Source organism: Aspergillus terreus, genomic scaffold (assembly GCF_000149615.1).
Source record: "Aspergillus terreus NIH2624 scaffold_15 genomic scaffold, whole genome shotgun sequence".
Classification (NCBI taxonomy): Eukaryota; Fungi; Ascomycota; class Eurotiomycetes; order Eurotiales; family Aspergillaceae; genus Aspergillus; species Aspergillus terreus.
In genome coordinates, this window is record NT_165938.1 from 954,258 (window position 1) to 967,364 (window position 13,107).

At 55.4% G+C, this 13,107-nt stretch overlaps 6 protein-coding genes across 6 annotated transcripts; 2 read left to right on the top strand and 4 right to left on the bottom strand.

Moving 5' to 3' along the window:
• Positions 1 to 58: 58 nt before the first annotated feature.
• ATEG_09826 (zinc-finger domain-containing protein) lies at positions 59 to 843 on the top strand (the record flags this gene model as incomplete). Its single annotated transcript, XM_001218447.1, has 3 exons — positions 59 to 397; positions 490 to 657; positions 715 to 843. The coding sequence occupies 3 exons, from the start codon at positions 59 to 61 to the stop codon at positions 841 to 843; spliced, it is 636 nt and encodes a 211-aa protein (XP_001218448.1).
• A 197-nt stretch (positions 844 to 1,040) lies between these two features.
• ATEG_09827 (YjbQ family protein) lies at positions 1,041 to 1,537 on the bottom strand (the record flags this gene model as incomplete). Its single annotated transcript, XM_001218448.1, has 2 exons — positions 1,041 to 1,199; positions 1,262 to 1,537. The coding sequence occupies 2 exons, from the start codon at positions 1,535 to 1,537 to the stop codon at positions 1,041 to 1,043; spliced, it is 435 nt and encodes a 144-aa protein (XP_001218449.1).
• Positions 1,538 to 2,446: 909 nt separating this feature from the next.
• On the bottom strand, positions 2,447 to 2,896 carry ATEG_09828 (uncharacterized protein; the record flags this gene model as incomplete). The annotated part of the gene is made up of 1 exon (XM_001218449.1): positions 2,447 to 2,896. One exon carries the CDS (start codon positions 2,894 to 2,896, stop codon positions 2,447 to 2,449), a length of 450 nt encoding a protein of 149 aa, XP_001218450.1.
• A 582-nt stretch (positions 2,897 to 3,478) lies between these two features.
• Positions 3,479 to 4,162, bottom strand: ATEG_09829 (GFA family protein; the record flags this gene model as incomplete). Its single annotated transcript, XM_001218450.1, has 3 exons — positions 3,479 to 3,578; positions 3,629 to 3,881; positions 3,937 to 4,162. The coding sequence occupies 3 exons, from the start codon at positions 4,160 to 4,162 to the stop codon at positions 3,479 to 3,481; spliced, it is 579 nt and encodes a 192-aa protein (XP_001218451.1).
• Positions 4,163 to 4,992: 830 nt separating this feature from the next.
• On the top strand, positions 4,993 to 8,799 carry ATEG_09830 (F-box domain protein; the record flags this gene model as incomplete). Its single annotated transcript, XM_001218451.1, has 9 exons — positions 4,993 to 5,309; positions 5,368 to 6,687; positions 6,860 to 6,894; positions 7,022 to 7,074; positions 7,192 to 7,324; positions 7,371 to 7,511; positions 7,718 to 7,963; positions 8,081 to 8,265; positions 8,356 to 8,799. The coding sequence occupies 9 exons, from the start codon at positions 4,993 to 4,995 to the stop codon at positions 8,797 to 8,799; spliced, it is 2,874 nt and encodes a 957-aa protein (XP_001218452.1).
• Positions 8,800 to 9,548: 749 nt separating this feature from the next.
• ATEG_09831 (uncharacterized protein) lies at positions 9,549 to 10,247 on the bottom strand (the record flags this gene model as incomplete). Its single annotated transcript, XM_001218452.1, has 1 exon — positions 9,549 to 10,247. One exon carries the CDS (start codon positions 10,245 to 10,247, stop codon positions 9,549 to 9,551), a length of 699 nt encoding a protein of 232 aa, XP_001218453.1.
• Between the last annotated feature and the right edge of the window lie 2,860 nt (positions 10,248 to 13,107).

Consider the following 13,107-nt stretch of genomic DNA (forward strand, 5'->3'; position numbering starts at 1 on the left):
ACCACCTCCTCCCACAGCTTGTCCACCACACCAGGCATTCCAATTGCCGACCGACACCATGCTGCCCATCGCCCGGACCCGTCTGGCGACTTTCTCCGCCGCGCGTTTCGTCGCCCGCGCCAGCTACTCCTCCACCGTGCCTCGCTTCTCGGAGAACCGCATGCAGCCCAACGACCCCAACCCGCCCACCGCCACGCCCAACGTCTCCGCCACCAATGCCACCCCCGTCGACTCGATGGGCTCGTGGGATCACGCCCTCCAGGAGGAGCCCGAGGTCGGCGAGCGCACCCGTCACCTGCAGGCGCCGAACCGCGCCCGCACCTGGGCGGCCAGCCAGCAGCCGCGAGAGCAGGCCATGACTGGGCCTCGTTTTGAGCAGACGATAATGGAGCTGCAGGTGCGTTTGACTTAGCCCCTGTCATGACTTAATCGATCGTGGATCTGGAAAGAACGGAGGGGATAATGCAACGAGTGCTGACCTGACCTTAGCCCCAACCCATGGCTGCCATCGAGCTCATCCACAAGCAGCCCGTCCGCTGGACGAAGAAGCGCGTCGTCAGCTGCGACGGCGGCGGCGGTCCCCTCGGCCACCCCAAGATCTTCATCAACACCGACAAGCCCGAGATTGCTACCTGCGGCTACTGCGGTTTGCCTTTTGTAAGTCCTATTGATGTTGCTGTGCATGTACGGTGGGAATAAAGCTGACGGTTGCAGGCCCACGAACAGCACCGCGCATACCTCGAGTCCCTCCCTGCCACCAGCTACCCGCTCAAGCCCGTCGGCGATGCCGCCGAGGTGAACGAGACCCAGCGCGTCACCGAGGGTGGACTGGAGCAGCGGTAGAGAGAGCGAGAGCATTGTTTTTTGGCGTTGATGACTTGTCTTGTTTTATATCTCCCCATGTGCCTGGGGTTTGTACAGAGTGTACCAGAACCATGAGCTGCTAGAATAAAAGGTTACTATTATCATGTCTTTCCATGTTTGAGACGAGACTATATGCGGTATTCGCTATCTTCTAAACCCTATAGACTCCCGGCGAGTCAGGCCTTCTCGCCCTGGATGGTAGCCACCACCTTTCTCGCGTGCCGACTCGTCCGGAACTCGAGGTACCAGATTCCCTGCCAGGTGCCGGTAGCCAGACGACCATTGGAGATGGGGATGTTGACGGAGGCGCCGATGAGGGCCGATTTAATATGGGCCTGATCTGTCAGCATTCATTCTGTCGACAGCCAGAAACAATGCTAGGTAAATGGGAGCGCACCGGCATGTCGTCCTCTCCCTCGGCGGAGTGGCGGTAGAGGTTTCCCTTGCGGTCGTACGGGGCGATCCGGTCCAGCGCATCGCTCATGTCGGCGCGCACGTCGTCGTCCCAGTTCTCGTTCAGCGACAGCGCGCAGCTGGTGTGCTGCACGAACAGGTTCAGCATGCCCACCTTGTAGTCGCGGATCTCGGGCACTTCCGACAGCACATGGTCGGTGATTAGGTAGGAGCCGCGGGAGCGAGGGGGGAGGGTGAAGTTTTTCTGGAACCAGGACATGGTGCTGTGCTGGTGACTAGAGTGGTGGGATGGGTGGTCTGCGGTGGTTAGTTGGTGGTTTGGTGGGGTTGAAGGAGAGAGAGGAGTAGCGCGAGGTGATTGCATTGAGGGGCAAGCTGGGACTTACTTTGCTGAGAGGTATGCTGTCAGTCGGTAGGTATAATCTGATGGTATTGTGTAAGAAGGTGCAGTGTCTAGATGCTCAAGAGGGGGGAAGAGGAAATTGTGTTGATGGTGGGGAATCGCGCCGACGTCATTTTGCGCCCGACTCTCCACGCCTTTTGATAGGAGGGACGGACGCTCGTTACAAATCCTCGCAGCACCAGAGGTCAAGAATATATACTAGGGTAGATTTCTACCTATATAGGTTCACTACGCTACGGCGCAGAACACACCTTCTCCTGCACAGATGGCGGATTACTCGTCGCAGACCCCCAGTCGATGCGTCCCAAGGCCTGTCCGGCCGGAGTGGAATTGTCCGATCGAATCTACTCCGTCAGTATAGATCACTGCCGAGTCGAGAAGCACGCTCACATAGTTCGTCTGCTCCACGTAATGCCACCAGTCGTCGCTGCGGAAGGCATTGTCTGTTGACTGCGCAATCGGTCCAATCCAGAGGGTGTTGGTCGTGTCAAAGTGGGCATGTTTCGACCACGCGACATACACCATCGGATGGTCTTTGTCCTTGCCTCCTGTCGGGGGCTTATCGGCACTGCGGACCTCGTCCGTCGAGAGCGTACTGTGGATATCGCCCCAGGCGAGATTATGATAGCCGCTGTGCGCAGACAGCAACGCCCTCGATGGTGCCCACATGTTGTCCGCATCGCGCGAATGCACGACAATCACGCGTTCCCAGTCACTGCCCATCGTTCAGCCAGACCCTCTCTCACCCAGACACAGAAGAACGTACTAATCATGCCCGGTGTCAATGATATCCAACACCTCCGCCCCATCCTTCTCATAGAACAGATTATATACCACGCGCACATCCGTATCGTTGCATTTCCGATACGTGTAGTAGATGGGAAACGCCGGGCCTGGGTGACCGCGGTCCACGCCTGGATTCCGACAGCGACACCCGACATCTGGGTAATCGCACTGCGGCGCGGGAGGCGTCTTGTGCGCGTCGTCGTATACATCCGGCATCGAGGGTGAGCCGCCAAACGCCCACGTCGGATAGCACGGGTGGTGGTTGTCCCATTCGCCGAAGAACCACATCGGGGCATATCGATCGGCCAGATCGGCGCCGCCGTTGTCCAGCAGGGAAGTCATTTCCTCGTCGGTGATGCGCGTGGCTGCGTGTGCGGGCTGGCTGGCTGCCAGCATGGCGATGACGAGGGGCTGGGGTTTGAAGCGCATGTTGTTGGGGAGTAGCTGCAATAGAATAGTCGTGGTTCATAGATATGTAGACCGTGTTTACGGGTGATGCGCCCTTTATGCCATCGCTGGACGACGTAAGGCATGGCACATGCGGATTCCATGGCTTGTCGGCAGTCGACCCGGAGTCACAGGGCTGTCTGCGCATTCCTGACTCGTTCCAGGGAGAGGGAGGGGAGGGGTGTGGTGACATCGCGCCCGCCCTGGCGATCACAAGATGGGGTTTGATCTGAAGAGGTAGTCTTTCCGTGTCTGTCTAGGCGGGATTCGGATCGATAGCTCACGTTGATCGGGGACTGGGCCAATGATGGGTTCGTGCGATGGGGTGGCTTGTCGGGATGACCCTAATATCGGACTGTAGTGCACTCCGATAGTCGACTGAAGCTGATGTCGATCGCCTTGTATTCACCAAATCGATGGAGCATGTTCTTGGATTTTATCCGCGATTGGTGGGTGTTTGTGTACCTTACGGAGGGAAGTATTTGCAGGTGGTGTCCCATAAACCGATCTATAAAACAAAATCTATTGCACATCAATACTTATACATTTTATCCACTCCGTCTGTCACGACTCATCTAACCGCTCACTGCTCCCATCTAATCCAGCCCATTTGGGTTTTCCATCGGGAATGTCGACGACCCGGCTGCTGTAGAAGATGTGGCAACTGGGTTGTCAGTGGTCAGCACAGTAGATGTATAAGAGAGGAGAACATACTCTACTTCAAACGTCTCCTTCCATCGCTTTTTCTCTTGGGGAAATAAGCCCCTGTCCACAGATGGCGGGAACAAAAGACAGACATTGCGCCCTTCGTCCATGATGGGCGTGCGACAAAACGCACAGGACACTTTGGTCGGGTTGGTGTATTCGGTGGTCTTCTCCGACGAGGAGTAGAATGACAGACCCTTTGAGCCGCGACAGAAGGAGATGTCCGATTTCTGGAAGATGGCCGCCCATTGAAAAGGGGCTCCTACAATCGGTCAGGTGAGTTCAGTGGATTGAGTGGTCGGGAGTCCAACACGTACCGTGTAACAACTGACAGCCTTGACAGTGGCAGAACTTGGTCGCCAAGGGCCGTTCACGCTTGATCTTGAACGACACCCGACCGCATTGACAGTGGCCCTTCCATTTCGTCGGGCCGAATTCCTCGTCCGACTGGATTTTATATGGCGGTCGGTGTCGCCAGGGCTCTTCCGAGAGGAGCTGGGGCTGAGGGAGGGGGAAGTCCTCGGTGGGAACGTCTTCAGCCATAGTACGCAGGCACCTATGTATGTAGTCTTTGTGGATGAAGAGGAATCATATGGGTACGACTCTGAAGTTGTTATATAGAAAGCGGTAGACATGATGTCATGCGATGATGTCAATGCCGTAGCAAGATTCAAGATTTCACCGCGATAGTTCGAGGTGGAACATACTACATCGATCTCCTTCAGTCTAGGTATGTCATGGACCCTGCTCAGGTGGAGATGGATTTTGATATACCAGACTCCAGCAGACTCCAGTTCATTAATCTTGTCTGATGCTCTTCTGGACACTAGAGCTGCATTGTTCATCCATCCGATGCAACTACCAGTGGTCATCCATATACGTACGGCCTCGATCAATTGACCATCAAAGGTACCACGCAATGACCAGCAAACCGCTTGAACATCCAACATCCAACAGAGAACGCCCGGGGTCTAAGGGCGCCTGTAACCGCTGGGATGAAACGCCCGCATCTTGGCATCGAGCCTGGAGTGGGGACTGATAGGCCGATAAAAATACCCCGACCACCACGGCGTCACAAGCGGACAGCGCTGGGAGTCGATCATGACCGGGGAGGCCTGTCGGGATGGACATATAAGAGGAGGAGGGGGAAGTGTTGGAATTGGAACTGAACTGAACTGAAGGGAGGTGAAGTAAAGGATTGCCTAAACAGGCAGCGGTTGCGGGTAGACGCAGACAACAAGCATCCTCCTGCTGCTCCTCCTCCTAATAATACTAATAAGAACTCATCATCCCCTCCCCACTCCATCCTCTTCTTTCTTCTCCCTTTCTCTCTCCTCTTCCCCCCTCTCCTCTCCTCAATCCATGCCTCGATCATGGGTTTTCTAAGCCGACTGCGCAAGCGCTCCAAAAGCCAGAGTCGCGTGAGGAGAAACCCCTCCTGGGACCTGCGCTTCGAATCCCACGACCCTCTGCCTCCGTTACCCCCGTCGGGCCCCGATTACACCCAGAAGCTCCCACGCCCCGTGCTCCGTCGGATTTTCGCCTCGGTCTGCCCGCATACCGTGGATAACAGTTATGATACCTCGGAGGAGTCGATGACCGATGATGGCTGCATGCTGTGTGATATGCGCGATCTCGCCCACTGTGCGCTCACCTGCAAGCGCTGGTTCACCGATGCACGCGAATTGCTGTAAGAGATCCTTTGTCTGGCGGGAGGGGACCCGGACTAATCACCGTGTTCCATGCAGTTACACCCACGTCCGCATCGACCCCGTCCATTATTGCGAACTCGAGGTCGAATTGGCCGCCAAACGGAAACGTCGCTCCTTCTTCGACCGCAATGGCGACCCCATTGACGCCCCATTGGTGCGCCTGAACCTCTTTATGCGATCGGTCCGACAGTCTCAGGGTCTGGGAAATATGGTGTTATCCTTGCGCATGCCTTATATGACCCGGGAGGCCAGCAAGGCGGACATCGCCCGCACCGTCTCGGTTCTACCCAATCTGCGCTACGTGGACCTCCCGGCCGGCATCTACAGTGACGACCAGTCCTGTTTGGCCTTGAAGCAAGAGCTCATGGCCCGCTGTCCGGATATCCGCCGGATGAGTTACCGTCACGGTGCCGAAGGGAGCTTCTCCCAAATCCCCTCCTCGCACTTGTGGGTGAACCTGGAAGTCCTAGAGCTATCCAGTCTACACATCGAGCCCAACATCCTGCGGTTCGGTCTGGGGTCGTTCCCTCGGCTGCGGGATCTGACCTTGAGCGACCTTCCCTGGTTGGACGACCCCGCCTTTGCTCCCTCCCAGTCTCTCCCCCCATTTCCACCCGTACAACGGCTCACACTTCGAGATACCCCTAATGTCACGGCAAGCGGGCTTGCCGGTTACTTCGCTCATTCTTCGAACCGCAATGCGCTGGTGTCTCTCACACTGTCCACGACGGGAGTCCATCCGGCGACTTTGCATCAAATCGTCGCTGCTACGCCCCGTCTACGTGCCTTGTCGGTGGTCCAAGAGGTTGCGCGGTCGTTCCCCGCGGACAAGGTGCCACCACTGGCGTCGAGGTCGCTTGAATTGTTCCACTACGAGATTACCTCTGCTTCGGGATCCTATGGCCTTCCTCCCGTAGCCCCATCGTACTATAACTACTTGGTGTCTTCCTTGGTGTCCAACACGCTTCCTGCCCTGCGCGACCTCTATGTCCGGGACTCCAACTTCCCCGAGACGCTGCTACTTGCGCCGCCGCCTCGACTGTTTGGCGGCGGCGAAAACGGACCCCAGTTTGCTGGCGTCCTGGCCCAGCCACTCAATGTGTACAGCAAGGGGCTGGATGAACTGGAATGGAACTTTACGCCGTACGAGCCCCCGGCCACGCGAGGGCGCCGAGACAGCACCACGCGGCCTGTGAGTTTTCACGACGCGCAGCTCGGTCGGTCCTGGGGCGGAGACGCCCGGAAAAGCGTGTTGGTTGGAAACGGATTCGGCGGATTCCTGGCAGTACCCGTGGACAATGAACGGCCTCGCAGTAGTGGTGGTTGGCGACGGGAGAGTCGACAGGATCTATGGCGGTAGGAGTAGCATGATGGTGTAATGTCATGATATATATACCCTTGAGTTGGCATACGTGTAACATGAGCTATGCAGATTGAATGTGAATACCTAGGCAATGGGACGGCCAGAATCCATGTCTCTAACAGCTCTTCCCCTCTCCACTGCCTTTAACTTCCGCATCCGACACAGACTGAAACACAACACGGACATCCACCTCCACCGGAGTCTGTAACAGTGAAATCTGCCGGGGATTAGGTATGATCGACAGCGCCAGCCCCGATGAATTCACCCGAGGTTTTTGGCAAAGCTTGAATCCCCGCACGGCTTATACTTATATAAGTGCCACCGGAGGTTTCACCTGTTTATACTGCATCGTACCGAAGCAATTGAATCGCAATGGCGAGGTACTTGGTTCTCGCAACATCGTTGTCTTTGCTCCCCCAGGCGCATGCTCTTGTGCGACCCGATGGCGTGGTACGGTCCACAGCTTCTTTGGTGTCTACATGCTAATAGCACGACAGGGTCGCCTCCCAGCCCTAGGCTGGAACTCCTGGAACGCATTCAACTGCGACATCAACGCGACCAAGATCCTTACTGCGGCCGAACAGGTCGTGAATCTGGGCCTGAAGGATCTAGGCTACGAATACATCAACAGTGAGCTTGTCCTACGTGCAGAAAGGCCGTAGACTAACCCCAGCAGTCGACGACTGCTGGTCCGTCAAAGACCACCGCGACCCCAACACGCAGCGCATCATCCCCGACCCGACCAAGTTCCCCAATGGAATCTCAGGCCTTGCGTCGCAGATCCACGGCATGGGCCTGAAAGTGGGAATCTACAGCAGTACGTCTCCACGCACCCACACTCTAATCCCTCATCACCCTATCTAACACATCCATTACAGGCGCCGGCGACACCACCTGCGCAGGCTACCCAGCCAGCCTGGGCCACGAGGCCATCGACGCGCAGTCCTTTGCCGAATGGGGCATTGACTGTACCTCCCCTCCCCCCTTACCCCCGTCATCCCGTACCCGACTGATAGACGACAGACCTGAAATACGACAACTGCGGCGTCCCACAGAACTGGACAGACCAATACAGCTTCTGCGTCCCTGACAGCTACGACGACACCGTCTTCCCCAACGGCACCTGTCCGGACCTCTCCAACCCTGCCCCCGCCGACTACAACTGGAGCACCTCGCGCACCGCCCAGCGCTATACCGCCATGCGCGACGCCCTCCTCGCCGTCAACCGGACGATCTTGTACTCGCTGTGCGACTGGGGGCCAGGCGGACGTGAATGCCTGGGGCAACGAGACGGGGAGTTCGTGGCGCATGTCGGGGGATATCAGCCGTACTTCTCTCCCCTGTCCCTATATATGGACTAATGTGAGTGCTAATTGATGGGGACAGCGGAATGGTCGCGCATCGCGGAAATCGCCAACGAGAATAGCTTCCTCATGAACTACGTCGGGTTCTGGGGCCATCCGGACCCGGACATGCTGGAGGTCGGGAACGGGAATCTGACGCTGGCGGAGAACAGGGCGCATTTTGCGCTGTGGGCGGCGATGAAGTCGCCTCTGATTATCGGGACGCCGGTATGTTTCACCTCCCTTCCCTCTCCCCCTTCTCGTTTCTGTCATCGGCTAGAGAGAGTATGGCAAGCTAAGGGTTGATTTGATTCGTAGCTGGACCAAATCGACGACGCGCACCTAGCCATCCTAAAGAACAAATACCTCCTCGCGTTCAACCAGGACGCCGTCGTGGGCCGGCCGGCGTACCCCTATAAATGGGGGTATAACCCGGACTGGACGTTTGATGCGGCGCACCCGGCGGAGTACTGGTCCGGGGCGTCGGTGGCGCTGAACGGGACGCTGGTGGTGATGCTTAATTCGGAGGACGGGACGAGCACGCGCACGGCGGTGTGGAGTGAGATCCCGGAGTTGAAGGCGCTGAATGGCACTCGGGGGATGGGGAGGGCACGGGGACGGGCACTGGGACGGCGGGCTGCGGGCGGGTTCAAGGTGACGGATGTGTGGACGGGGGAGGATTTGGGGTGCGTGGGGGAGAAGTATAGTGTGGAGTTGGAGAGTCATGATGCGGCTGTGTTGGTTGTTGGGGAGGGTTGTTAGTACTACGTAGTACTCTGTATTTTGGTTACTGGGTAGGTGTCTGTTAATTGGAATTGTGTGGAGTTGGAAGATAAACTATTTTCTAGGAGTAGACTATGGATGAAGCGTGCAACAAGGCATTGTATAGGATAGTAGCGCTGGAATCTTCATACGAGTACTAGATAAGATAATCAGCCATATGCATAAGCATAATTCACGATCAATTTCTCCGCCACTCCGATAGTGTTGGGCTCCAATCTAGATTCCGTTGACCGCGAACTCATCAATACAGTATTAGACCGACACCCGAGCGGAGTCATGCAGATCTGAATGTGATCCATCAACCTTCGTAGTCGGTGAGCCAGTCGCAGTGGCAACGATGGGCCAGACGGGATCGGCGTGCCGGGCTAGTCCATAGTCTGCCGACTATTGAGTCACTAACCAGTAGCCCAAGCGGAGATGGATATCTACCAAGAGAATTCGATACATGAAGCAAGTAGATGGTAATAATAATAATATATTGTATATAGCGGTATATAGTAGTATCCTCCGTATCATCGTAATCATGCCAATCCTCATACCCAAACCAATGCAAAGTGGAGAAGAGAAGAGCCATGCCCAACGCTAGGCACCATGAATGCGACGATCTAAAACCACGCTAGTCGCGAACAAAGCAAGCCAATTTTGAAATCCAAACGCCACCGCTGGAGAAGCCGAAGAGTCGAGAAAGGGGGTATCATAATGGCACATCGAACGTCAAACGCAATCAATCAGTAGGCGGGAATGGCTCCAATGATTTGACCTTGCGTCTCAGGATAGTACCCTTTCTCGATTTCAGCGTCGGACAGCGAGATCGTCGTGGACTGCGGCTGCTTTTCGAATGCATCCAGCATGGGCTGCGGCGGCGACGGCGGCATGGAATCGTCCTCGGAGTCATCGTCCGAGTCTGAGGCCAGCTCAGGAGGGGACTGTCGGGACGGGGACCGCGTCAGGGCCAACTCTTCCGTGTCGTCCAGGTCGTCGTATTCAAAGTCGGAATCCGAGTCCGAGTCGTAGTCTTCTTCCACTTCGCGCTCGTGGACGACGGCGACGGGCGATGGCGCCCGTCGGCGGATGGGAGCGTATGTGGTGGGTTCGTAGTCGTCTTCTTCCAGGTCGGAGTCATCGCTGACATCCGAGTCCGCGTCGGAAATTTCCTCCGCATCCCAGTCGTCCTCCGGGTCCTCAATGATGGTCTCGGCCCACTGGATGTGACGATCGGACGACTGGGACGCCTTGGTGACGCCGCTGACGGTCTGGTTGAACCAGCGCTCTTGCTCCTGCTCAGCGTCGGCGAGGTCGAGCATCAGCGAGTCGAGGAGGTTGGCGTGGCCAACCAGCAGACGGAGATCATGGTCCGCGCGAGAAGCCTCTCGAGTAAGCTTCTTGCGGGCCGTGTGGGCGAGATAGTATGTTTGCGTGATGCTCATTTTCTTCTGAGAGCGACGACGGGCGAGGGAGGAGAAGAATTCGGAAGGAGAGAGATCTGGGGAGGAGGAGGAAGAAGATGAGGGAGAAGAAGTAGAAGTTGTGGGGGGAGGCAGAGGCAGCCATGGCGCAAGATCCGGCCCGGCCGTGTTGATGTGCTTATGAGCTCAGGAAAGTCAGTGTGACTCAGGACAATCCGTTGTTGGGCGGTGTCGGGAGGCCCAATCAGGCGGGGCAGCGAAGGAGGCGGTGAGGTTGATATGTAGCAGGTTCTTATCAATCCAGGCAGGGATCCGTAGGTGTGGCTAATGATGACGGAAATGGATAGATAGAGTGTTGAGATCAGGTCGGGGGGAGATTATGTATCTGTTGTAGGACAACGAACACGTCGAGGAATATCAGAAGAAAAAAAAAAGACCAGGATGATCATCCGGGAGAGAGGGACTTGATATATCCACTACGAATTCTACTACTGCTTGGTGATGGACCCTCTTCTTAGGCAGAGAAGAAAAAAATAACGAAAAACCCACTTAAGTCCGTCGCACCGATCGGATCCCGGCCCAGCGAGAGAAAATCATCCGTGGGTCGGCGACACCGGATCAGGCCCACAAGGCTCTCTGCCCTCACCGCTCACTTACACTCCAATTGTATTTCCGTCTGGTGAGTCACCGGATGACCAATCTTTCCGCCCGTTACCTCCGGTCGCTGTCAGGTTCTTCCCTTTTCTTCCGGATCTTCGAACGTTCCAGGGTTCTGTTCGTCTTTCGCTCTTAAGGACGGCGTCCCCCTCTCCGGCTCGGGTTCTGGCCGCTAGTAGCATTAGTGAGCATATCTCTGCTTGCTCATCGTCCTGATTGGAAATCACTCGGGTTTTGCATCTTCCTCCGCTTTCTTCTTCCGCTTATTTCCAATCCCCATGATCGATCTGCAATCTTGCTAATGACCATGACCATGGCTCATGGCTTATGGCTCATGGCTTATGGCTCATGGCTTATGGCTCATGGCTTATGGCTTATTAACAAGCACTGGAATGTTCCGTCATCCCCATGAGGGTCCCCAATCTCCCCATCAGGCAACTCGTATATCGTACTCCCGATCAGGCAACTGGGGTTTACTCTCAGCCCAACACCCTGACGCCTAGACCACTGCCTAGTAAATTGTTGGTCTACTCCGTAATCTCGTCAGCCTCCTCTTGATCCCCTCTAATCTCCCGCCAGACAAATCATATCAAAGAACCCGCCCACGTAATAAATGCCAGCTCAGCATTCCTCCGCACAGCTCTGAGACATCTGCGGCTCTTCCCTGGGCTCGGGTCTGTCCTGACCGCCCTCCATCTAGATTGCACAGCTTGGCATATTGTCCAGCCACGCCAAGAAGACGATCCCCCTGGGCTGTGTTGCGAGTGCTCCATACCCAAGCCCCAGGCCTCCAGATTTCCTGCTACATTATTGCATGCCCGATGCGAATACGACGGGATGTATGATATGCAAAGCCACGCGTAACATTTCCCCAGGCTACCCAGGTTGCCATGGTATCACGCGTTATCGCACCATGTCTGCCCCGCATCACAGGCAGCGTCCAGCACATCCGGGGGACCGGACCATCCTCCCACCATCACGACTATCACGATGAATAATGATGACTAGTTAGAGACTAATAATACCTCCAAAACCAAAGACCGACCCATCCCATGATAGTGGTAAGCTCGCTGTCATGGTCGAACCATAGCCCCATATCACCCGAGATACCATCTGAACCGCAGAGTCTAGACTGATGATGTGCTGGCGATAGTATCCTCACGAAGAACTCCCCAATCCGTTCGTTGTCACCAGATAAGATGCGCAGGTGACGTCATGACAGTTCCGCTCGCAAATAAGCAGCTGCCAGGTGAATAATAAGATTGTCCCGTTGTAATGGAAGACATTGTCAAGGGAGTTTCGGCCGGAGACATCGATCCAGAACTTCTTAGGCCTAAGGTAGGGAATACGAAGTACTCTAGAACGTTGAACGTTATGATATCCATCTGTCCGATCGGGCGCTGAAGAAATCAATCCACCCGAGAATCTGGATCGCAGTGGAGATAACACGGAAATGACCGAGTAGCACACATGGCACAATTACATAACGTTATGCTGAGTTATGCTGTGAATCGGCGATCTTGGCGTCGGTCTCGGGGTTGGGCTGTCCGACTCGCCGAGGTGGTTCCGGGTTCCGTGGACGGGGTTGAGCCGAGGTCAGCTGGTTCTATCGCGAACTATTATCAATCGGATCAAATTTTACTGCCGGTTTCCGGCTTTTTGGTGAGCCATGTGAACATGCCCGGATCGTTGGTTCCGACAATTGTACTTGAATTATGCATTTCTGTCCATTGTTTGAGTGGAATTGAGCCGTGTTTTAGTATGTAGATCAACAGTCAGCGGACTAAATGTGCCTATGCCGATTGTGTTGAATTATTCCGTAGTTTTACGGAGTATATGCTTTGTTGAAACACTGTATATACTACCCAACCCTTTAAGACCCCTATTGCAGGGAAATTTTCGGAGTATATCAACCAGACTCCGAGGAGTCCTAAAGTGTGTCCGCCAGCCCTAGACGAAGGTTTTTTTTTTTTTTTTTGGCAGATGCCCCAGTGCCTGTTGATAAGAAACTATCTCCAGCGCAGCAATAGCCCAGTTATTCCCTTAACTCTGCCACTGTTTGCCTCTTTGGACTCGATGCTCCTCTTGAAGAGCCGCCTGCAAAACCCTACGGCATTAAAGGGTTAATAGGGTTAAGGTTCCAACAGCCGAAACATGAGGCCCAAGCCCCACGACAAGCTACGGAGTATTGATATCTCCGTTTGAAGGTGACGCCCCACTACGA